General features: G+C 40.5%; 2 protein-coding genes across 3 annotated transcripts; one reads left to right on the top strand and one right to left on the bottom strand.

Moving 5' to 3' along the window:
• Window positions 1-555: 555 nt before the first annotated feature.
• Window positions 556-13,040, bottom strand: rnf150a (ring finger protein 150a). Of its 2 annotated transcripts, XM_044027941.1 has the most exons (7): window positions 12,396-13,040; window positions 7,789-8,039; window positions 7,063-7,134; window positions 6,825-6,907; window positions 6,581-6,677; window positions 5,611-5,821; window positions 556-4,290 (listed from the first exon to the last, which is right to left on the bottom strand). In XM_044027941.1, exons 1-7 carry the CDS (start codon window positions 12,850-12,852, stop codon window positions 4,172-4,174), a joined length of 1,290 nt encoding a protein of 429 aa, XP_043883876.1. In that variant the 5' UTR covers window positions 12,853-13,040; the 3' UTR covers window positions 556-4,171. The 2 variants fall into 2 exon arrangements, with proteins under 2 accessions (XP_043883876.1, XP_043883877.1); XM_044027942.1 differs by lacking the exons at window positions 6,581-6,677; window positions 6,825-6,907.
• A 983-nt stretch (window positions 13,041-14,023) lies between these two features.
• On the top strand, window positions 14,024-19,159 carry znf330 (zinc finger protein 330). Its single transcript, XM_044027944.1, has 10 exons — window positions 14,024-14,109; window positions 14,492-14,636; window positions 14,735-14,754; window positions 15,331-15,401; window positions 15,728-15,804; window positions 16,262-16,388; window positions 16,481-16,585; window positions 16,748-16,794; window positions 17,947-18,064; window positions 18,752-19,159. Exons 2-10 carry the CDS (start codon window positions 14,517-14,519, stop codon window positions 19,018-19,020), a joined length of 954 nt encoding a protein of 317 aa, XP_043883879.1. The 5' UTR covers window positions 14,024-14,109; window positions 14,492-14,516; the 3' UTR covers window positions 19,021-19,159.
• The last annotated feature ends 5,225 nt before the right edge of the window (window positions 19,160-24,384 follow it).

Genomic DNA, 24,384 nt, shown 5'->3' with positions numbered 1-24,384 from the left:
TATACGCTATACAGACACTGCACATGTTCATTCTACCTCAGGTAAATAACCACATCATATAACCTATAAAGTAATACAAACTCAGGTAAATAACCACATCATATAACCTATAAAGTAATACAAACTCAGGTAAACATCTCTAATTTTTCAATCACTGGTTGTAAAACAAAGCAATACATATATTTATTAATGAACTACTTTTCATGAGAGTATAATCATGGTCAAAAAATACATTAACTGCAGTATAAAACCTGATTTTCATAACTTCAGCTACCACCCATACCCTGTATGTGAAGGTTGTATACTGCCACCTACTGTTCACTGAAGTGTATAACATGATTTTAAATTTAACTTCATTATGTGGGAAACGGTGTTATTTACCCAGACTGTATACTGGGTGATGTTATTATGGTTTTTCAATAATGTTCTAAAGTGTGTGAGTGAGTTAATATGAAACAAGCAGGTTTACTAAAAACTGGAGAAACTTGATTCACATTTATTATCAGTGAAACTCTTGAGACATGCCTCATCGTACAAGAAATGGACAAAGACTCCTTAAATAATACATATATTTATATTTTAATACAAAATAACAAGCAAGTCATTTCTGCTGATTATAGTGTACAGTATATTGGTACCCTGTCACCCTGTATGCCCCCATCGTATGGATTATAGTACAGATAACATATCACAACATTATATAAGAAGCAACAAATGTGCCCGCTGGCTTCAGTATAACCACTCATTATTCACTGGAGGAACAACAGTGCAATATCGGAAGGTTTACACAAGAAGAAGAAAGAAGGACGACAACAATAATACCTACAATAGAGACAGTGACAGTGTTCATTAAATTAGTTCCTTCATTGTAATGAGTATTCCTTCTCCTGATGAATGAACACTGTCTAAACCAACATAAATCTTCAACTCAAATCCTGTCTGTGACACCAATTATGTACATACATTCCAATACGCTCTTCACTAACACATGAATATTAAAAAATAATTTCTCTTCTTTCAAGGGCATTTCTATTTTCCCCACAATTGGTAGCAAAATACAAACTTTGTTTGAGAAAACCTGTTGGAAATGATCAGTAAATGAATTTTGAATTGTTTCAGGTCAAGTATTGACATGGATTACACCTCAGGTCTTGGGTGTCTCATAATTCCTTAATTTGTTACTGAAACACAGTATGCTTTCCTTTATCCTGTTGCTTGGCTCTTCAGACCAACAGTCTGACAGAAAGTGTTTATGCTTGCTTGTGTGCAAATGTGAAGACGTCAATGAGACAGAAGAAGGTGGGATTAAGAGAACAAGAAAGTCAATGAGAGAGTGTTCTGTGTAATCTCACTGGCATCTGTATCTGTGCTTATCTGACATGAATCACGGTCTTTTCTCCTGCATGTCAATAAAAAGCGGTGTATAAGGATAAAACATACTGAAAAGTGCACCGTTGAAATGTCTAGACACACAGCACATGCTGTATAAATATTGATTCTTCCAGAAGGCGTTCACACTTAACATGGAAAGTACAGGTTACATGTCGAACTGTACAGCATGTGCTAGCAACTCATTATAAAGTGAGGTAATGAAAATGAAATGCAGATGTTAAGTCTCCCAGTGAAACACTGCTGCCAGGACACAACTATTTGAACCTTCAAATTTACAGATACTAATAGTGACTAAAAAGTAGTGTCTATGGACGCCAAGCTTTCACTAGACTGCAAAACATTTGCTCATGCATCCAGTGATGGTGCAGTGAACAGGAGAGCATGCACTTATGTATGTGTGTGTCTGCTATGTAACAGGGCATAATTTAGGGCAGCCTGTGGCCAAGTGGAAAGGGAACTTGGCTTGTAATCGGAAGGTTGCCGGTTCAAGTCCCCACCAGGTTGAAAAGGCTGGGGTACCCCTGAGCAAGGTATCCAACCCCCATTGCTCCCCGGGCGCTACTCAGTGTGGCAGCCCACTGCTCCTAATTCTAGGATGGGTCAAAATGCAGAGAATAATTTCCCTAAGGGGATTAATAAAGTATTAAAAATGAATGGAAACATTGACAGGAGAGAGAAAAGGAAACCACAAGTTAAATAATATTGTGTCTCGTCAGTCAGTGCAGGTCAACAGGATTTGTGAGAGGAAACACAGGACTGTGACAGAAGGATGAGAGGTGAGAACTCATTGCAGACTACAAATGTTAACAGTCAGCATCACTCTCAGGAGTCTGAAACTGTGTCCCTACTCCATATTTACTATTACAGCATACATGGTTTGTAACAAGGACAGCGTGCAATTCATGTGTCACTTCTTTAGTGTCATTAAAAGGAGACTAGTAGTTTAACAACACTGGTGTAAATCTATGGTAGTGATCTTCTGCACTTTACTTTAATATGTCTCTCTTCTGTACTATTCTTTAATTACTTCCTTTTAACTTTTTTATATATAGTTAAAAGGAATATATATATATATATATATACATATAGATATTTGTATGTATTTTTTTTTAAAGTGCATTTATGTTTGGACTTAAAAATGGCTGTTTTAACAGGCCTGGTTAGTATCTTTGTTATTCAAAGGTGTATTTTGGGGTTTAACAAGCAGTAAACCAGATTCAATTCTGATCCGACTGCCATTAAAATGACCACGATACAAACTAAAACATGCTTACGTGAACAATGGCGCTCAGTGAGGCACATGCCTCTCTGCCAAAGCCAAACAATCCCACATGAATTATTAACAAATTCGAAGTCTTCAACACCACAAATAAGTCAGATTTTTCAGTTTTTGTTTTAAGAAAGTGCTCAATAACGTAACCTGTTTGGCAGATGTAATTACATTCAAATATTGGGACATACTTTAGTTTAAGAGTGAGTCAACGCCAAGAAGAAATCCCTTTTTATATTCAAAAATACAAAGGGAGTGTTTTGACTAACATTGCACAGGGTCTGTGTTACTGTAGATGTCGTCCCAAAAAAATAACTTAGTTGTGTGTAACATGCTGTAAGGATTTCATGCCATTAAATACTTAATTGAATTACTTATCAAATGAAAGAGTTCCCCCTTTTTCCACTGAGTCTTCTTTCTTTTTATCTAATCCTGTAGATTTTTCAGTTTTACTTCATGCAGTGATTTCCTGTTATTACCTTTATTGGCAGTCAGAGGGATTAACATACACGGACAACAGCAGCGTTTCAAATACGACTGATTCACTTGGCACAGACTTGTTGACATAGTTATTTATACTGGCTGGCTTGACACAAGTAGAAAGTTGACACCAGTAAGAAGCGTGTCTCCGTGTCCTGTATGTATGACAGTTGTGTTGTGGTAACTCGTAGACCAGCAGCAGTTTCAGTAGGGCAGTGGGTGACATCACTTCAAACTGCTTGTGGCAAGCTATGATTGTCAAATGTGAGGACACACAAATCTACTTAGTGTTTGTTTTGTTTTTCCCTCTCAACAACAGGAGAATTCAGCTGGTTTTAGGAGTTTAAAAGTGAAGAACTCTGCACAGTAGTGACACAAACACTTACGACTTAGAAAGTACAGCATCGTGTGTTTCAACTCCTTAATGCAACATGGACACATGAACTCAACAGATCTGTGCTTCAAGTTTACAGAGGGTAAAACATGTTACCCAAGTCTGATGCTGACAAAAAATGCTGCTTTGCCAGCTGCTGTTTGGGACTCCTAAGAAAAAGCTAATATACAGTCGGCTTCATATGTGCTACGTGTCCATGTGGAATACATTGGCAGTGATCTTACACCAATAATATGCACCTAATATTAAAGCTACAGTGGGTGTTAAAAAGACCCTACTGCTCATTTTGTGTCCAGAAGCAGCTTTTTGACTCCTCATTAAGGCCAGTGACGTCTCACTATATTCTACTGTGGAGAGCAACGAGACCACCACAACATGAGCGCTGTGTTCACCAACAAGACATCAAGAAAACGAGCAAGCAACATGTCCGCACGACACAGAAGCAAATCTGTTTTAAATCGGAGTACTTCACACAGACAGAACTAGGGTTTTTTTTGTGCTGCTATGGGTTGTATTGCTCATTTACCCATCGTCTGTCACTCCATGTCACTTCCTCCCGGGCGAATCTCTAAAGAGCCACCGATCGCCGATCACTTTGCCCTGCTCTCGTGATCGTTCTCTCAGCTCTGACTGGCTCAGGATTTGGCCTCGTCACATTCCTGCTCTGTGGACAGGTCCATTTCAGACAAACCTATCTCCATGCCCTCGATGAGAGAAGTGTCTGAATCAGTGCTGAGCGGAGGCTGGTGCTCACCTGTGGAGGAGGGGACAGTATGACAGGTCACTCTGAACAGGGACAATCGAGTCCTGTGAGACGTGGGCTTTAGTTAGTTCTCCTTTAAGGCTGAAGTGCATAACTTTCAAGCTCCTTACACTAGCGTGGCACGCCTCACCTCGGCACGACGTGGTTATTTTGTGTTAGCGACAGTACCTGGTATTTCCAAGCGAGCCGAGCTGACATTATGCGTGACGTCGTCAGACTGCCGGCCACTGATTGGTCAGAGTGCCGTCACAGGAAGAGGCATGAGCATGACGTCTGACACAAGAATCAAGCCAAGCAATGCCGAACTGTAGCTAAGTTAAAACGACTTAACAATCCTAAAAATGTCAATGTTTCTGTAGCCTCCGTGTGCAGCAACATAAAACACACTTCCTGTGTGCAGAGCGGGAATGTTGCTGGTGACGCACAGAGAGAGAGAGAGAGCTGATGGACTTAATCAGCATTGTGTGAACTCACTGAAAAGTTATGCACTACTGCTTTAATTAGTTTCTCATTTACTCAGTCTACTTTTGAAACCATTTGTGAGCACTCAACTTTGGCCAAATTTCATTTCATTTCATTTAAAGAAATGTTATATTTGCATAGTGCTATTGGATAGAAACATGCATTCATTAGCATTTTAGAAAACACAAACAAGACTTTCATGATCATCCAGGCACTGAATCAACAAATCTCTGAAATAGTTTGAATAAAAATTGAATACTGAATTGAACATGTTAGGGGAATCTGCAGGATTGTAAACTTTACAGAAAAAAAAAAATGTTTGCGAACAAACTGTATGAAGGTACAAAAAAAAAAGATTTCTCCTGTTATGATTATGTTACAAATGCATGACTCACTGTGGCCACATCTGTGCTCTGGGACTATGACGTCTGAGCAACTGCATGTACTTACACACATACTGTAGCTAGCAGATGGTAAACAGGGTAAAGCAACAGCTTTAAAGCATTAGCACTTTATACTTTTAACAAACAGGGCGTTGCATGTGGGTCAGGATTTGCACAGGGGACAGGTGGCTGTTGAACAGACTGATTACAGTGGTAGGACAGTGCTAGAACAATGATCACTATTATGTTTGAATACATTTGCAGTTTTAATCTCATCACAGGCCAGTAATGGTATAAGTACTTATTTATATATACATAGTATGTAAATATATGTAAATAACATATGTAAATATCATTTACATATGTAGAGTAAAACCATGAGGTGGAAAAAAAAGTGGAAATCTGAGACTGTAGAGTAATTGTGCCAGCATGCCGTGACAGAGCTTTACACAACATGTGTACTTACTGCTGGCAAAGATGTGGCTCTCCCCTGCCTGACGTGCTGTCTCTGCATCAGCCTGGAGCTGGTGCAGGCCGATCCCTCTGCCTACAGGATCCAGAACCACCGAGCTCTCGTTAACAGTCATTTCACTTGCCCCGCTGATGGGGTTGGTGGGTGGACCTCCGACAGACGTATCGTAATCTGGAGGAATCTCATCCGAGCAGTCCGCGTTGAGCTGGAAAGCACAATATGCATCTTCATCAGTTTGATATTTTAGACTTTTCAACGCACAGTATGTCATTTCCACCAAAGACCTAGTTTGATGACGTGCATGAAATGCAGAGACATAAGGCAACACATTGGCTAACCAGCCATTCCAAACATTTCCTTCCTCACGCTGATGTTTCGTTGGGGGTTTGTGCTGGAAATTATGGCTGTCACGTCATAGTATACAAATGTGGTTGTGCATTTGCTCTGTGCTTTATTGTGGACACGGAGGTAACTGGAGGTCATGCATCGAGCACTGTGTAATACACAGAGGAGTCATAAGACAGTGATGTGTGTATGCTGTTCCAGCGCTCCTTAAAATCAAAGTTTTCATGGTCATCCCAAGTACACTTCTCAAAAAACAAACACACATTTAGTAACTTTAAAGTCCCTCTTAAGTGATCAAAGACATCTCCTCTGGCTTTGTCACAAACGTCACTGTCACACTGTTAGTTATTTAACTGAACTAACAGTGAAGTGACTCTCACCTGTTTGGAACAAATATTAACATAAACGCTCCTATATTAAAACACTTCAGTTTCCTATCTTGAAACACATAGAGACGCGACAGAGGAGAAACTTTGTATTTGCTTTACAGGGACTTTAAGGTTAGATTACCCTAAATGTGAGAATGTAAAGCAGTTGCATGTGTGCATATCATGTAATATAACTAACATAATGTAATATAATGTAATATAATGTGCACATAAATTAAAGAGGAACTTACTGGGACTCCTAAGGCTTTGAGTATGTTCATTTTACACATGGGACACGTCCGGTGATCTTGTAGCCATGGGTCTACACAGTGTTTATGAAAGACATGTCTGACAAAACAACACGGCAGTGCACATTTGATTAATATCAACCACAAACAACAGCTAAAACAGAGAGTACAGTGAATTATGGAACATGTACTTCCTCTATGCCCCGAGGACAGTGCTTATTTTAAACAGTGATCAAACAAACGTTACCGGCATGGTAATATCCTTATGACATCATTAGGCTTGTAACCTTCAATGCAAACTGCACAGTTGTCGAAGTCTGAATCAGTCTCCTAAAACACAGAGTAAAGGTACAGACGTGGGAAGTCTCCTATATATCTATAAGCCTCCTAATGTAAAATAAGTACAGTATAATTCTAAATAAAAGTTTCCATTTTGTCAAAGTCATTTATAATTTACTGTTTTCAGTGCACAAAGCATCATATACCTTGTCCCCTTTCTTAATGGTTCGCACTTGAAGCTTGCTGATGGCTTTTTTGGCGGCATCTCCAAGACGTCTCTGTAAGACAACAACAATATGTTAAGAAATGACTCGTTACTGACTACATCGAGGGGTTTTTAACAGAGGAAAGCAGTATCTTAATACTCAGTTAATACACAATATCACAATCAATCTGCTTAGTATTATGAAAGTCAATAAAGTGAACAAACACCTAATATAGTTTATAATGCTGAGCATATATAACTAAAAGAAGAAAATGACAGGGTTTCATATGAAACACATTTTAGGAGAATGTTGAAGATGGGTCTGGAGTCAAGAAGCGGACACCTTCCAAGTGTTTTACTATACTTGGCTGCCTCTCAAATAAATTGAAAGCCTTTTTTTAAAATTGTGAATTCCTTATGTGACATAAATCAACATAATTTGAACAAGCAAACAATGGTTGCCATGGCAATGGCTCCTGTCATTACAGACGTCAGTGGCGGCCATTTCTAATACAGAGATGGCAAAAGCAAGCATTTGCTCAGTCAGTTCAAAGGGCTGGAAGGATGAGCTGGTTTCTCTCTATAGATCTATAGAGGCAACACTACACAACATGCTTAACTGCACAGGCCAATGTCAAAAGTGAGACCTCAGCACTCTCTGTGCCTCTGTAAGACAGATATAAATCATTGATATAGTTTACAGTTTGAAATAAGCACAGTCCGGTACCTGGTTGCGATCTCGTGCATTCGCGTAGCGGAACCTCTGGATGTAGTAGAAGACGAGCCATGCGAGAGAGATTATCATGAGCACGATGAAGGAAATGGAGACAAACACTACCGATGTTCTGCTCACGTACTTCTGCAGGTTGCGGGTCCCTATAGTGATGTGTACCGTGACCGCAATATTCTGCTCCAGCAAGGCCACAATCTCACGACCTTTAGGCTCTGGGATCATGATGACAACAACGTCACCTGTATCTGCACAGACACAAGAAAACACCAGGTTAGTGATGTAGGAGATGAATCAGAGCTGCAGGAAACCTTTGAAATACTGACTTCACTGATGACAATGTAGCAACCAGAATATTCATGACTTCAATTTTCATTTAAGGGTGCATTTTTACACACTACAGGCATGAATGTTGGCAGTATTGTGCATTATTATTTGATCTTATTTCCAGCTCAGCTCCAACAGTAAGACCAAAATACAAACAAGTGTTACACTCATAACATTAAGTGCAAAAAATGTGCCATTGAAACCAATTCAATCGGCAAATTCAATCTGCAAATTTTGATCTCACAGAGACATGTTATATTCCATTAAAGCATAAAACATTTACTACTCTCCACCAGATGGCTTTTTTTCCCGGCATATAAAGAAAAAAACACGCTATTTCCACAAAACAAACACAATAAAATTACTTTGCATGTAGTACATTGAAAATGATTCATATTTTCTGTTTTAATCCGGGTTAAAATCTTAATTTTTAAAATCAATGTATTTCAATATTGTATTGTATATATATATTGTATATCAATAATTAGGACTGATAGGACTGAGGTAAAAAAAACAGCTCAATGAAAGTATCATGTATCATATTTTTATGACATTTCTTGTGTTAAGTGGTACCAATAATGCAGCTCGGTGCACTTCAACACGTCTCAAGTTCGACTAAAGCAAGTAGTGGAGATGCATTAAAATGCAGACGGCTAAAAGCGAAGAAGAAGTCGGATCATTTTGTCCTGGACAGAGAAGCAAAAAAAGTCAGTGCTACATAGTGAGCTATTCAGTGCCCATTGTGCAAATACTATCTAGGATAAAGGAGTAATAGAAGAGTCATCATGCCTAAACATGTCAAGAGGCTGTAAACAAAAAGATTATCAGAATTACATCAACAGTTATATTATATGTGATCTGTGGCCTGTGGCTTCATGGAACCACAGTGGCTACTTTACTGTTTAGCCTGGTTACACCAGTGGCAACCAGGAACAGTTTCACTTTGATTCTAACATGTACAGGTACTTCCATAAAATAGTGTCATACATATAAATCCCTTACCGTAACAGATCTGTTAAAATCTGCATTTCATGTGACATATATCTAGCAGAGGGAGAATAATTGTCTTTTTAAGCTATTTTATTTTAATGCATATGCAAGAATGAGCAGTAAAACAAAACTGTTTTACTTTACAGTTTTTGATAACACATGAATAAAAACAGCAGCCTGTAAATTAAGCTAACAAAGCATCTCTGTGTATTACAAGAGCTGCTCCTGCAGAACGACTTTTTATTGTTTATGTTAGAGCCTCTAAAACAAACCCTGCTAACAACAGAAACAGAGAAACAAAAGCTTGTTTGGACAGCTAACTGCTGTGCATGCTATAACATCTATGGGCCTTGGACAACTGGCTGTTTCCTGTCATTATTTAAGTCAACATGTGTTTACAGAGATATATTACCTGATTTTCATAGACAAACAAACTAACTGTCAGGACTCCCTCGCTATGTGACTGCATAACAACCATGGGAACCTTTGTATTTCATTTATTTTGTATATAGCCTCGAACACACAGTCCTGACATGTGGATTTATGGTTTTATTGGGTGGGACCATATGGTGTGTAGATGGTGAATCGCCGTGATGTAACTACGGCCTTTATAAACACACCACCTCATGTGGAAAGCAAAACTGTTGCATCCAGAATGATTATATAGACGTTAAAATACAGCTCATGTATGACTGAACCTCGGCTTCATAGCAACAGAAACACTGTAACAGACGGCATAATCAGGCATGTAAGATTTCTCTAAGCCTTTACTCTTATCTCCTTCTGTTCACCGTGACGCAGCCAGAGCAGACAAAAATAGCTGTTTCTAAAACAGGAGGGCAACGGCTGAGACTGAGGCTGATCTTGTGGACAGATTTGTGTCTTTAGACCCATTATAGGCCAGCATGTGGAAGAAAGAAACAAAGAACAAATGCCTAATGGGGCAATTTAGTTGACAACATCCTGCTCAGCCTCAAGTCTACGTCAGTTTGATGTGTCTCACCACAGAATTCACCGGTCAACCACTTTACAACCAGTAAATACCAAATGACTCAGATTATTTAACTGCAAATTCTTTGACATTTTTGGCTTTGGCATGAGAAAATGACACCACTTTAAATGTGTACCAGCAAATTTAAAACCTCAAGTATGGAAACGGGGGCAAGCAGCTAGCATGGCTCTGTCAAAGAGTAAAGCTCCTTAAATTCTCTTTAATTAACTTGTTATATTTGACTGTGGATTAAACAGATGCATGGGATATTTTTCTAATCCTTAGATAAAGTCACGTTTCACGTCTGTATGCTAAGCTAAGCTCAGAGGCTGCAGCACTGATATGAGAGGGACATCTATGGTTTTAAGTGACTCTTATCACAGCTCATGGAGAGAGGATTAAATCAGATAAAGTATTAATCTTTGATTGGGTTTGCTGGAAAATGGACTTTGTCGTTTACAACTTCATCAAGAACAACAAAGTGATTGAGGATCTTCAGTCTCTGAAAGGATAAATATTCAACCTGGTCACTGAATGTGACGTTACCAATATTGTATGACTTTTTTGACCACACCGTTTCTGGTTTAGTTTTCTCCAGGTTCTCCAAGGACATGCAGATTTGGGGATTAGGCAAATGGGACACTGTAAATTGACCATAGGTGTGAGTGTGAGAGTGTACTATAGTGTAGGCTACTGTATCTGCTCTGAAGACATGGTTATTTGTACATTAGAAGTCCAGCTTCAGTGTTGGATTGTCAACAAATGCACATGTTACTGCAACATATATTATATGGACAAAAGTATTCTGGCACCTGATCATTACATCAACAGGGACACATACAGAGGAGTTGGTTTCATTTATGAGGCACTGATGTTGGACGAGAAGCACTGGCTCACAATCTCTGCTCCAGTTCATCACAAAGGTGCTCGAGGGGTTGAAGCCAGTGCTCTCTGTTCAAGTTCTTCCACACCAAACTCATCGAACCATGTCTTTATAATCTCTGCTTTGTGCACTGGGCCTTCCTCAAACTTTTGCCACAAAGTTGGAAGCATACTTATTGTCCAAAAGGTCTTGGTATGCTGAAAGCGTTAAAATTGCCCTTAATCTGAGATAAGGAGCCAGTCTGAAAGCCGGCTTGAAACACCTGAATTCAACACTTAACCAAGCCAAATCCTTTTGTCCGTATAGTGTCTAATTTATGACAGTTGTAACAATAAATACCGTTAACCAAATGTGGGGGAAACCCAAGAGCAAACCCTACATTGTGTTACTTTAACCGGCTTTAACCAAGCATAATGCTCCAATTACATGGCAGACAATTTCATCTCTCATATCCCTGTCACATGCAGTGATGGAGGACATCCATCTCTAAAGCATGTTGCCTGTGTTAGTGGAGCATTTGTGTCACATTTAAGGTCATGCATAGTACATGCACATACATGGCAAGTATCAGACCGATATACACTACCAGTCAAAAGTGTCCAAAACGTTTGACTGGTAGTGTAGATACTGAGTATTACAGTCCTGGTAGAAAGTTTGCTTTTTAAAAACAGTTTCAGAGACAACACAACACAAGTGCCTTTTGTGTTTCAACACAAAAGGCAGAGTGTTCTTAATTGGCAAACAATTGGCCTATATTAGTCATCCACACAGACAGGGTCATGAAATACATTTTAGTGACAACACACACATACGACTTATGATATGTGACACATATGTGTTGTTGTTGATGTTATAGTAATGCCTGTGTTTGGCCTCTGACAGCAAAGAAAATATGAAAACAGGCTCTGTCAAGCAATACTATCAGACCTGACTGAGGGAGAGTTTGTTTGTATGCAGTGGTTACAGGAGACAGGAGGACATTTATCTTGTTAGCCTGCTGAAGGACTGGCCTTTCTGAGCAGTAGAATTCACAAGTAAAACTTTCAGTGGGCAATTGATTGTGTTTTCAGTCATTCTCCAGTGTGTTTGTGGTTTTCTTGCTTGACTAAAACAATGTTGCTGTTGCCACAGTCTATCTTGACATTAACGTGAAGATGATAGGGTTTAATCCACAATGTGTGAACTCATTTAGTACATTCACTACATGTTTGGGGTGATTTTTTAGTACATGTTTTTAAAAGTTTTAATTAATTTTTAATTCTACTTAAGGTGTGGAAAAAAGTTTGGGAGACACTGCACTAGATAAAGACACAAGCATGTGGTGTGATGACTACTCACACAGACCCTGAGAGGTGAGCACAGGGAGTGAGAGCTGGACTTGGCTTGGACGCTTCCTGACGCACAGTCTCTTACCTGGATGAGGCATTGTTATGGTTTCGTTGGGGCTGCTGGAGCCAGTGTTGTATATGACAACAGCGGAGGCGTTGAGCGTCGCTATGTTACGGATCTTCTCTCTGTAGGTACAGTTTCCCGCAGCCACCAGAGCCACCCAGGAGGCGGAGGTGTGGGATACGGGAGGGAAGCGGACGTGTGGCTCGCACGCCTGCCTGTCCTGAGGGAGGGTCGGCACCAAAGCCAGACCTTTGGCTTCTTTCTTGGGCGAGTGCTCTCCGTAGCGTCCGCATTCGGTTTTCTCTGTCCTGACCTCCGAGGTGGCGGGGTCCAGGTAGCTGATGTTGACAAAGGCGGTGTACCATTCCTCTTTCTCTGCCACAGTGAAGTCCAGACAGAGCAGGTGGACGAAGCAAAACGACAGCAACCACGTCGAGAGAGCCAGACTGCGGCACGCTGGGATGAGCGACAGTGCCATTGCGCCCTCCTCCTCCTCCTCTTCCTCAGTGGAAAAATGTGCAGCCCGCCGCTCTTTTAAAACGAGCCACAGGTTGCAGATGCATTCACGTGAAGTCAGGGCCAGACGGCGGCCCTCATTAAAGGGAAACCCAGAGCTGCCTGCAAGAGTCCACCACACACACACACACACATACAGACAGACTAACACTTGCATGTGTTGTTGTTGTCTACGTCAGCTCTTTCCAATTCTATGACAGGATTGGCTGCGCGCTCACCGACACGTGACCTGGGCGGAGACACGGGGGGCGGAGGGAATACGTATGACGACGTAAACCGCTATAAATGACTACATACAGATCTTTTGGCAGATCCTGTGTATTTTGGATAAGTGTTGAAAAATACAAGAGATAAGTTTATCTTTCATTTTTAATGTACACCGAGTTAAATAATATGTAAATGCAATTGTTGACCCCTTAAACATTATGATGGTTCATACAATTGGATTAGGATGTAAATCACTGAAAATGTGATGCATCGCCTCACCGGGAAAACGCACGGTGTGTTACTTATGGATATGGAAGCCCGTTTTCACCACTTTAAAAATAAACATATATATGATAGTATCTCACATAATTACAACTTAGTATATCGTACGACTTAACAGCTCATATTTATGACTTTGCTTGACATAGTTTTGAGATTGTATCTCCTTATTATGACCTAGAATCTCAAAATTATGACTCATAGATACTAAGACTCATATATACTAAGTCATAATTATGATCTCATAATTATGTATCTCATTATTATGCTTCATAATTACGTCTTAGTGTATCATAAGTATGTCTAAGTATCTCATAATGATGACTTAACATCTCATTATTATGACTTAGTATCTAATTACTATGACTTTCTATTTCGTAATTACGACTTAGTGTATCATAAGTACGACTTAGTCATAATAATGAGATGTTAAGTCATAATTATGAAATACTAAGTATCTCATAATAATGACTTAGTGTCTCATAATTATGACTTAGGATCTCATTATGACTTACAAATATATATATGTATATATATATATACACATATATATACATATATATATATACATATGTTTATATACATTTTCAATTGGCGGAAATGGGCTTCAGTACGAATCAAGTGAAGCTTCATCTCAACTCAAACCTAGGAACGAATTTCTTGGCGGTGAGTGTTTCAGTCCGTTCGCCTTTCCCGATCGGACCCAGTAGCTATCGTCGTGCTCACTTCTCGGGTAAGAAAATGTTAAAATCATAATCGTGAACTTGTTGTGACACGTGTGTAACAATCTGGACCTTGAACGTTACTATTAGTCATCCCAAATATGAAACATCCACTATTAGAGACTGTTAATTTTACTCACCGTGTACGTGTTATGAAAATGTGTGAACAACGACAGAAACGTTCCAACGCCTCAAACAGCTCCACATATGTTGTTGAGACGTTTACGTTACAAGCCAAGTTGTGTGTTTTAAGACAGAAATCAGAAAGAAATTTCGAATTAACCCATAGTTATTCTCTGTTCGCTAAAGTGCTGAATGATTAGCTTCGTGTTATTGGTCTGTTCTTGTGTTGGCTAACATAAAGCTGAAATTAAACCTGTTGTGATCTTATAGTGAACACTATCACCGTGGTAGAGAAATGCCGAAAAAGAAAACCGGGGCACGGAAAAAGGCCGAGAGCCGGAAAGAGAGAGAGAAACAGAGCCGAGCCAACCGGGAACATGTAGAGGTGGCCAAACACCCCTGCAACTCCAACATGGTAAGTACACAACACGTTATTACATTAGTATTGACATGTCACATGCAAAGGACTGGTTTTGTTTATTTCTTATTATTTTGTTGTGATCTGTTTTGTAGGAATGTGACAAATGCCAGAGGTAAGTGAGTTGTCCTCTAGTAACAACTGGGGCTGGGCATGAATATTACTATTATATATTATATTATATGTATTATATATATACATAGAATAGAATAGAATAGAATAGAAATACTTTATTCATGCCCAAGGGGAAATTATTTCAACATAGCAGCAATACAAGCAATGTTATAAACATAAAATGTAAAATGTGCAACAGTGGGAAAAAATAGTGCAATAATAAAGGAGTGGCATAATGGAGTGCAATGTCATACTGTATACACTACCAGTCAAAAGTTTGAAACCTTTAACTGGTAGTGTACATACACACAAATTTGACTCATTGCATTGGAAAAAAACTCCTGCATGATTTAAATATATCTTGAAGCTACTCCTCTTAGCTCAACACGCTCTAAATCTGTGTTTCATTTGGTCCCATGCACTGGAGTTTAGAATATTCAAATATTGGATAAATAAGACACATTCAGAGAGCCTTTTTTTCTTGAAATGCCCATCCCTAGTAACAACACACACAATAAAAACAAGAACATGTACAATATAATAGGTCACTGAGTTAACAAACCTTTCTCTCTGGTAGAAAACAGAAAAACAGAGCGTTCTGCTACTTCTGCAACTCAGTGCAGAAGCTTCCAGTCTGTGCACAGTGTGGTGAGTAACAGCATTAAGTTTCATTATGTTTATAGTCAATGTACTAATGAATATTCAAAAATACAAACAACTCCACAAATATACTCTTAAAGTGTTTAATGTGTTGCCTTTTTGTGTAAAAGTGATATTATTTGGATTTGGCCTCAGCCTACCATTATTTTCAAGGACATTAACCATCCATCTAGGGCTGCAACAATTATTCGATTGATTGATCATTAATTAATTAATTGATTGAAAGCTGTATTTCAGTATCCTTGCCTCCAGCTTGTAGTGCAATCATCTTCTTTTTGTGACACCCATATGAAACTTCTAAACTGAAATTTCAGGTAAAACTAAGTGCATGAAGTCATCAGACTGTGTCATCAAACATCCTGGGATCCACAGCACTGGGATGGCCATGGTGGTAAGAGAGCATTTCTGAAATGATATTCTCGCATCATATTTCTGGAAAGCCTCTTAGTGTGGTGACTAGTCCGCACTAGCTTTGTTATGCAGTTATGCAGGTTTTCCTATGTCAAATATGTATTAGTTACACCATTTATTTTTAACTCTAAAACAAAATGTTCTTATGAAAGGCTGTTGAACTGGGCTTGAATCATTGCCCTACAGTATCATCATGATATAGGAAACAATAAGCAGACATCCCATGACTGCTGTTGTACAAATATGTACAAACATGAAGCAGAATGATGAAAAAATCAGTCACGATGAAGTTGATGAATGACAGCTCAATGTCTTTTTCTATTTTTTGCTGACAAATCTTTCTGAAAAGTTTAAGAGTTTTACCAGACCTATTTTCTTCTTCTTTTACGCAAGTCACATGGGTCTTGAAAAATGACTTTTTCTCTGTTGACCACAAGGGGGCAGTATGTGACTTCTGTGAAGCTTGGGTGTGCCACGGTAGGAAGTGTCTGAGCACTCACGCCTGCATCTGTCCCCTGACTGAAGCGGACTGCATTGAGTGTGAACGTGGTGTCTGGGATCATGGTAAGACACACACCCCCAGTTGACAGAAAATCACATGACCACTTTACCGTTACACTTAAAATCACCAGTGGCTGTGCTGACTTTCTGAACAGGAGGGCGGATTTTCCGTTGTTCTTTCTGCCAAAACTTCTTGTGTGAGGATGATCAGTTTGAGCACCAGGCAAGCTGCCAAGTCCTTCAGGCAGAAACTTTCAAGTGTGAGATATTGATTTACTTTCACATTGTCATTCATTGGCCTTCCTTGTGATTTAATAGAAAATGAATTCATGTAATTCAGAGAATGTGTGGAATGGTTGTGTGAGGAAAAGAGAAGTTGATTACAGTTTGTTTTTTTTGTTTTCTCTGGTTTTGCATTTCAGGTATTTCCTGTAATAGATTGGGTCAACACTCCTGCCTGCGCTGCAAGGTGATGTGTTTATCAGTAAAAAATATATTAAAATGCCCATATTGTGGTCATTTACAGGTTCACAATTTTAGTTTTGGGTTTATTAGAATGAGTCAACATGTTGTAATGTTTAAAATAAGCATCATTTGTCTTTTACTGTACGTAGCGGTCTCTCCTCTTTTTATTTCCAGAAACATGTTTGTTTTTCTCTTTGCCCACTTTTCAAAAAGGTTAGAGTGACGAGTGGACGCTTATTTACCAGAATTAAAACAACAAAAAGGAATTTTAGTAAGAATTTACTAAAACCAACCACTGAAGTCTCTTACCCACACAATTAACCAGCTACATACTGTAGTTCAGCACCTGGGTCCTGGTTTCAACAAGCGTGGACACCAGTGCACCCTCAAACTCCTTTAAATACTGTATATGGGAGGCGCCTGAAGTCCTATGTTCATGCCTTTCCACAGTTTCCACAGTTGGGGCTTAAATTTGGAATTTACTTTAGACTTTTTTTGAGGCACAATGTTTCTTTCATTTCATCCATCCCTCATTTCTCCTTGTCTCTGTTGCTGAGGAGCCCTGGTAACATGATGCTGCCACCACCGTGCTTTACTGCAGAGATGGCATTGTAGGCGATGAGCAGTGGCTTGAGGTTCTTCCCAAAACATTCACTTTCAGTCTGATCAGAGAATCAGAGAATATTTCCCTCCTAACAATAACTCCTGGCTAATGCACTGCTGCTGAGACGGCTGTCCTTCTGTCAAATTCTCCTATCTTAGCAGAAGACTTCTCAATTGTTCTGAAGCTCTGATTGTCACTGTTAGGTTGTTTGCCGTCTCCCTGACCAAGGCCACTTGTGTCCACTTATGTCTGTCCAGCAAGGACACTGGACTCCAGCGAGGACACATAGCTTCAGAAACACATTCCTGACATTGCTCTGATCTCTACCTCTCTGCAGCTTTATTGGAGTTTATTGGAATTCACAGTTTGTGCTGTAATGTTGTGTGGGTTTGCCACAGAGGGAGTTCTAGACACATCCCACAGACGATGAAAGGGTGTCAGTTTTATCTGCTTACACTTTACATCAATAAGAAAGTATAGGGCTCAGAATTCTCTCAAGTTTGGAATGTTTTGTGTCATGATTCTAATGTTTGCTGAACTCTGTCCTCTCAGGCCTGTTACTGTGATGACCATGCCAAGAGCAAAGTCTTTAAACAGGAGAAGGGCAAAGCTCCACCATGTCCAAAGTGTGGCCATGAGACACAGGAGACCAAAGATCTCAGCATGTCCAGTGAGTTTCACACAAACGTGTAAACAGAAAGTGTTTCTTGTTTCCAGGAAAGCTGCCGTTGGGGGGGAAGTTGCAGTTGCTCAAGTCCCCCTGCTGCTGAATCATGATAAAAGAAAAAGAAAGGAGCTAATTTCCTTAACAAAATGATTTAGCAAGATATTTGTTTCTTTTTATGAAGAAAAAGATGGGCACCTTGTACGATTACTCTAGTTTAAGTGATGTGATTACTTTAGTTTGAACTTTCAAACTTAGAAATAGCAGTTTTCCATTCATCAATTCATAGAACATGATACTGATCACCATCACTGATTGTCAATAACTGATAACTACATATTCCTGAAGGTAGTGCCACTTTTGAATGCACTTCCATTACACTGAAACACTGAGGTCAGCTTTTGATGAATAAAACCAAAGGCAAGGAGAAGAAAATCTTTCTCTCATGCAGCAGAGAAATGACTCAAGAACACTTTCCTAATTCAATCGAAAGATAAATGATATGAAAGAAAGTGAGGCAGTACGCTATAGTGAGGAGGCTCAAGCTGGAAATGTCCTGTAGTATTTTTATAAGTCATGAAAAACTATAAAATACAGTTGAGCTATATAATATCAGGTTAACAAAAACCGGCAGCAACAGACTCACAAGACTTTTGTATCCCTGTCCTAATCCATGACTGTGTTTTCCTTAAGCTCGCACGGTGAAATTTGGCCGCCAGTCTGGTGTCGACGATTACGATTGCGACGGAGCGTCGGGGTACGACTCCTACTGGAAGAACCTGGCATCTGGAGGTACAGGTCAACGTGATGACGACGGAGAGGACGACTCCTATGATGACGATGATGACGATGATGACGATGATGAGGAGGATGATGAAGAGGAAGACGAAGAAGAGGAGGAGGAAGAGGAAGTGGCTGCTGATTCTCTTGCTGGTCTTAAATTGGACGCGACTGCTACCTGAGCTAAGACAGAGACCGGAGATCTTATTAGTGAAGAGCACTCTCCCATAGATCCAAGTGATTCTCTGTTGATGTTCACAGGTGTTACAATATATTTAGAGTCATACAACATCCATGTTAAAAAATAAAATCTCAAAACTCGTGTTTGTACTTTACTGAAATTGTTTTCCAAATTCTCCCAAAACATACTTTTGTAAACTATATACCACAAACAGATGATGTCCGTGCCTTTTACGTGAAGACAGCTTCTTTTCTTTTCTCCTCTGCAGTCAGGGCTGGATTAATACACTGGGAGTCCTCAGGGGCCCCAATTAGCAGTTCAATAATTTTGACTCCTTTCTCTGGTTTGATTTGAGAGTATGCACTCTGTAAATGTTGAGCCCTCCACATAACCTTTGTGGAGTGTTTTCTATTTATACATTTCTGATCCATGTACAGCAGAGGTTTTTCCTAGAGTTACTGCCAGACCTGAAACCTGAGCCACTGAGTGATCAGGAGGAGGGTCTAAGCGAGAGGGTGGAGTTTCTTGTGCTTCATTCTCACGTGATCATTCGTACATTAAGTGGAGATTATTTTGGGAGCTGGTTTGAGGATCTCCAGAGTGACATTTAAGGACATTTATGTTTGCACAAACGATCCCTCAGGACAATCGTTAGACTTCAGTGCATGCAGTGCAGAGTTCTGAAAGCAGCTTTTAAAGTTTGTGATGTTTTCAATCTCTGCTCTGGTGAAAGGTTTCAGTCCTCTCCTGATTCAGTGTAACCGCACACCCCAGTAAATGGTATTGACCAGAGGTGGAAAGTAATGAATGACTGTAGTACTATGTACTAATTTTACTTTTGCTTTTGTTGGAAGTACTGTACTTCTCTACATTTCAAATCACATCTGTTACTGAGTAAAAGAAATGAATAAAAATCCCATACTGGAAACTTTGGCAGGGAATGAAGAGGACAGGTGATTTGGGGATAATTAAGATCCGTGTGAGTGAAAAAGTTAAAAGCGTTTGTGACCGATACATTATGTGTTTACATATTTTATTTTGTCAACACTTTCATTTGTAACGGTTTGCCTTTAATTAAAAACAATTCATGTGAGATTTGAGTCCCTTTGTCCTTTTGCAAGATACAAGAAAGAACCCCAAAAAAGTAACTAAGTAACTTTTACTCTGATTAAATTTTAGCTCCCTTTTTTTTTTTTTTCTACTTTAACTTAAGTACATCTTTAGACCAGTGCTTTACTTGTACTTAAGTAAAACGTTATGAAAATAGTGGTACTTTTATCTGAGTAGAATAGTCCAGTACTCTTTCCACCTCTGGTATGTTTTATTTAATCCATATCTGTGTTATATTTCCCTCATTTTAGATTAATTTAATGTAGCTCTTGATAGAATTAAGGAGCACAACAAACAAAGTTGGTCTGTGTTTTATTTGAAACAATCAAGAAAACAACTTGAAGAATATGATGGAAACGTATGTACATGGAAATCATGACTTTCAGCCATCACTTTCATGTCCATTTATTAAGTTGACACAATAAAGTGTGGTGTGATTTAATAAGTCAGGCTCTACATGGTAAGATATCTGTGTGATTATGTCGTTCCCAGTAATCGCTCTACACTTTATTGTGGTCATGTGTTCACCCTGGTGTGGTGCAACACTAAACTTTGTCCTGGTCTCTGTAAATATAGCTGTTGAGACGTGTGTAATTTATAATAAAGCCGCTCTTAAAAAGGATGTGTTCAATTCACACACCTGCGTGTCTAGTAAAGGACAACACATTTTGTATTGCTTTATGTGAACGTTAACTATTCCATCACAAGTCAAGTGTTAAAAATACATTTTTGAGTTTGGGAATTTTTACATTATATACTAAGTTCCAGAATAATATAAAATGCTCATATATTAACATTGCAGATCACATTCATGTTTACCAATGTTTAAATGCATAACACAGTAATATATATATATATATATATATATATATATATATATATATATATATATATACATATATATATATATAATACGTATGTAATCCCTTTTTCAACCCCCGTGACCCTCATGGGGGTTCAGTCATAATAATCTCAAAACATGAACAGTTTGTAAAGTTAAAATTCAATTCAATTCTAAACTGAGAATACACTGGCTGTACCATTATCAGGGAAGCCAGTTCAGCTGTTTAATCTGTGATGACATCGTATGGTCATTTTATGACTGAAAGCTGTCGTGCATAACCTTTGTCGTTTGTGGTTGTTGATATTATTATTATGGTCTTGGTGAACAGAAACACACAGAAAAGAGGCTCTCACAAGCAAGACTATCAGACCTGACTGAAGTAGTACTTTTTTTGTTGTTTATTTTTTATTATCAGTCACACTCCAACGTGTTTGTATCCGTCCTGACATAAAACAAAGCACTTCCTGTGCGCAGTGCAGAGGCGCTGCCAGGTGACGCTGGATCTGCACGCGAAGAAACACGGAGAGAGTCACGTGGAGCTGCTCGTTTGACAATGATTTCCCAGAGCAGACGTTTGTTTATCTTTAACAGTTACGCTTTACGGGTTTTTTAATACAATATTGATTTATTGTTTTACATGAAGCGCCTTTGAAACACGAGTCTAAAGTGATTCAGCTTCTCTGTTGTTATATCATTTCATTTTCAGTGACAACGATTGCCTTGATCCTGGTGCCACTGATCCAGGGTGAAATCCAGGGTAATACGAGGTGACAGGCTGCTTTTGGTTGTTTGTGTGACTGTGAGTGAATGAGTGCACACTTCGGAGGAACCACGTAACGAATTAAAGGAGGAGTAAACTGTGCGGAGAAGCAGTTGCCTTTGGGGCGTGTGTGTGTGTGTGTGTGTGTGTGTGCGGCACAGATCACATGAAATCTCCACCGCTGACTTTAAACCCATGTCAGTGACACTAGACTCAGGTCAATGAGGCTGGACACTTTATCAACGCAAGGGAAATGCAAAAATGTGACCTTGGCTTGTGGCTCTGCTGGGTTAGAGGGCAACCGCTGCGCAGATGACAGACCTCATGACGGCACTGATCTTCGTCCAGCTCTTAAACCCCGGAGACCAGCGAGCGGTAAGCTACCTCTCCCCGTGTGTGTGTGTGTGTGTGTGTGTGTGTGTGTAATCATTTCCCTGAGGTTCAGACGCACCGAGAACTACATAGTGCGCGTGGAGGTCGTAGGAGGCGTGTCCGCGCGTGATCCACATGGCTCCACTTTAAGCGGTTTAGTTGTAAAGTGAATCGTTCTGGTCGTTTGGTTAAAACCAAACAAGTCACGGACTCTCACTGGTGAAGTTTCGCTTTCGCTTTAGCTGATGACGTCACTCTGCTTCAGCCTCCTCCTGTGTTTATCTGTTTATGTGATGAAGTTGAAAGTGCAACAAGTCTCTTATTCTTACTCTTATTGTGCAGTTTTTCTCAGTCGCTCTTGTTCATTTGTCAAATCAGTGGCGTTCGCTGACATTTAAAAGCGCAGGAAAGGGCAGCATTTTTTATTTTTTATTCTTGACCTGTCCTGCCCAGTAACTAGGACATGTAATATGATTGACTGCATGCCTTGTGGTGTCGGGCAGATTTGCTGTGTCTGTGATACTCGGCGTGTAGTTATTATTATTTTATTTTATTCTTATTATGTGGTGTAGGCAACCGGACCGGACAAGGGGACGGGGAGTGGACAGACAAGGGAAGGGAAAGACGGGGGACAACATTATACTGACTGAGTTCATATAGTAATCAACCACATGAGAAGAGGGTATCCATGCTTACAACAGCTGTATCAGTTTAACTTTATCTTATAATGTAGTAGGATGTGTGTGTGTGTGTGCGCGTGTGTGTATATGTGCAGGGTTTATTATTAGATGTGGTTGGAATCTGAGTGGAGGACTGAGCCAATGCCCGGCCACCTCCCAGCAGCGGCCCAATAAGGATCCAGCTGCCCAGGGCGCCCAGCAGTCACACAGGGCAGGAGAGACCTGCAGCCACCACTCCCAGGGATAGCCACGCATCCACTCTGCAGAAGACCAGTCGGAGGGGAGTGAGGCAGAAGCCCCCCCACCCAGGTTCATCCCAAGGGTGCAGGCGTCGATAAAGCCATGGACAGAGGCCGAGTCACCCCACACCAAGGCAGATCGCAGAGGCCCAGGTCCCCTGCACCTAGAGCCTGCTAAGGCCCCGTGGCGGGGCCAGCCCACCACTGGCGAAAGCGGAATCCCCCCCAGACCGCCCACCGAGGAGGCAGGCCAGAACCCTCCACAGCAACCCCCACCAGGGACAGACTGCATGGCCCCCATCCTAAGGAGGGAGCTGGCAGACCGTCGAGCCAGTCCAGGGCAGGTCCCCCAAGCATAGGTAGGGTCCAGAGGTCCATGTTTGACCCTGCTGTGCACAGGGCCCCACCAAACATGCTGGAGCGCTGGTGCCCAGCGTTGACCCCCACCGGGCAAGCAGTCTGCCGCCCGCTGCTGCACCTTCAGGGAGGCGTGTCATGATGGGCCGCAGCTATGCCACCTGGGTACCCCCCAGACTGAGCAAATGGGACCAGATCCCCCCCGCATCCAGCAATGCCCCCAGGCCACCATAACCGTCCCCACCCAGCCCCAATACAGCGGAGGAGAGAGCAGGAGTCGGGCACCCGGGAGAGCACTCACACCAACCCCCCAGCCCCAGCCCACCAGGGAATGATTTGGTGGTGTGTGTGTGTGTGATGTGTGATATGGGGTACATAGGTACGTATGTTGGTATCTAGTGTGCAGTTAAAATGGAGAGGGAAGATGTAGCATGGACATCCCACTGTATGACAGACAGCGGAGCTGGCGAGGTGCCCCAACACCCAGACACTAATGTCTATCATGCGATAAAAGTTATGGGGAGAGTGGCAGACGCAGGGGCGGAAAATTAAAAGGGCACCTACCAGGTTTCTAGGCAGGATTTTATTTTAGCGTAATTCACAGCTATTCACACACATTGTGTGTGTAAAAACACACACGCGTTAAGTGCATACTCTTTACAATTCAAAGTTACTTTAATAAGCAGCTATTATCATATTAAGTGATATAATTGAAGTGATTACCTGACCGAGCATTCATGCACGTTCCTGTGCCTTTGTGGACGGTGCAGTAAGTTTAATCACTTCTCAGCGCGAGAAATGTCATGCGTGGCGTGAAATATGATACGATACTACCTGTGTGTTTGCTGTTATTTCCACGCTTCGATGCTGGTGTAACAGACAGTTGTGATATGTTAAATGGAACTAGATTACCGCCCTAGGTGGAGTGACATGAGATCATCTAGTTACGTGAGCAACGTAAGAACACGTGTGTGCTCTGTACTGCGCTCTGTGGATCTAACAT

This window comes from Solea senegalensis, linkage group LG6, assembly GCF_019176455.1.
Source record: "Solea senegalensis isolate Sse05_10M linkage group LG6, IFAPA_SoseM_1, whole genome shotgun sequence".
NCBI classification, from domain to species: domain Eukaryota; kingdom Metazoa; phylum Chordata; class Actinopteri; order Pleuronectiformes; family Soleidae; genus Solea; species Solea senegalensis.
The sequence above is the reverse complement of the archived record's forward strand: the minus strand, read 5'-3'. Positions and strand labels throughout refer to the sequence as shown.

What these genes read in the sequence shown, in the direction of transcription:
- rnf150a (XM_044027941.1), bottom strand. Translation starts at nt 12,852, where the DNA reads ATGGCACTGTCGCTCATCCCAGCGTGCCGCAGTCTGGCTCTCTCGACG. An exon ending in CATAACAATGCCTCATCCAG is followed by an intron (nt 8,040 to 12,395) that starts GTAAGAGACTGT and finishes GTGTCTGTGCAG; the next exon opens with ATACAGGTGACGTTGTTGTC. An exon ending in ATGCACGAGATCGCAACCAG is followed by an intron (nt 7,135 to 7,788) that starts GTACCGGACTGT and finishes GTTGTCTTACAG; the next exon opens with AGACGTCTTGGAGATGCCGC.
- znf330 (XM_044027944.1), top strand. Translation starts at nt 14,517, where the DNA reads ATGCCGAAAAAGAAAACCGGGGCACGGAAAAAGGCCGAGAGCCGGAAA. An exon ending in TCAGGCAGAAACTTTCAAGT is followed by an intron (nt 16,586 to 16,747) that starts GTGAGATATTGA and finishes TTTGCATTTCAG; the next exon opens with GTATTTCCTGTAATAGATTG. An exon ending in CAAAGATCTCAGCATGTCCA is followed by an intron (nt 18,065 to 18,751) that starts GTGAGTTTCACA and finishes GTTTTCCTTAAG; the next exon opens with CTCGCACGGTGAAATTTGGC.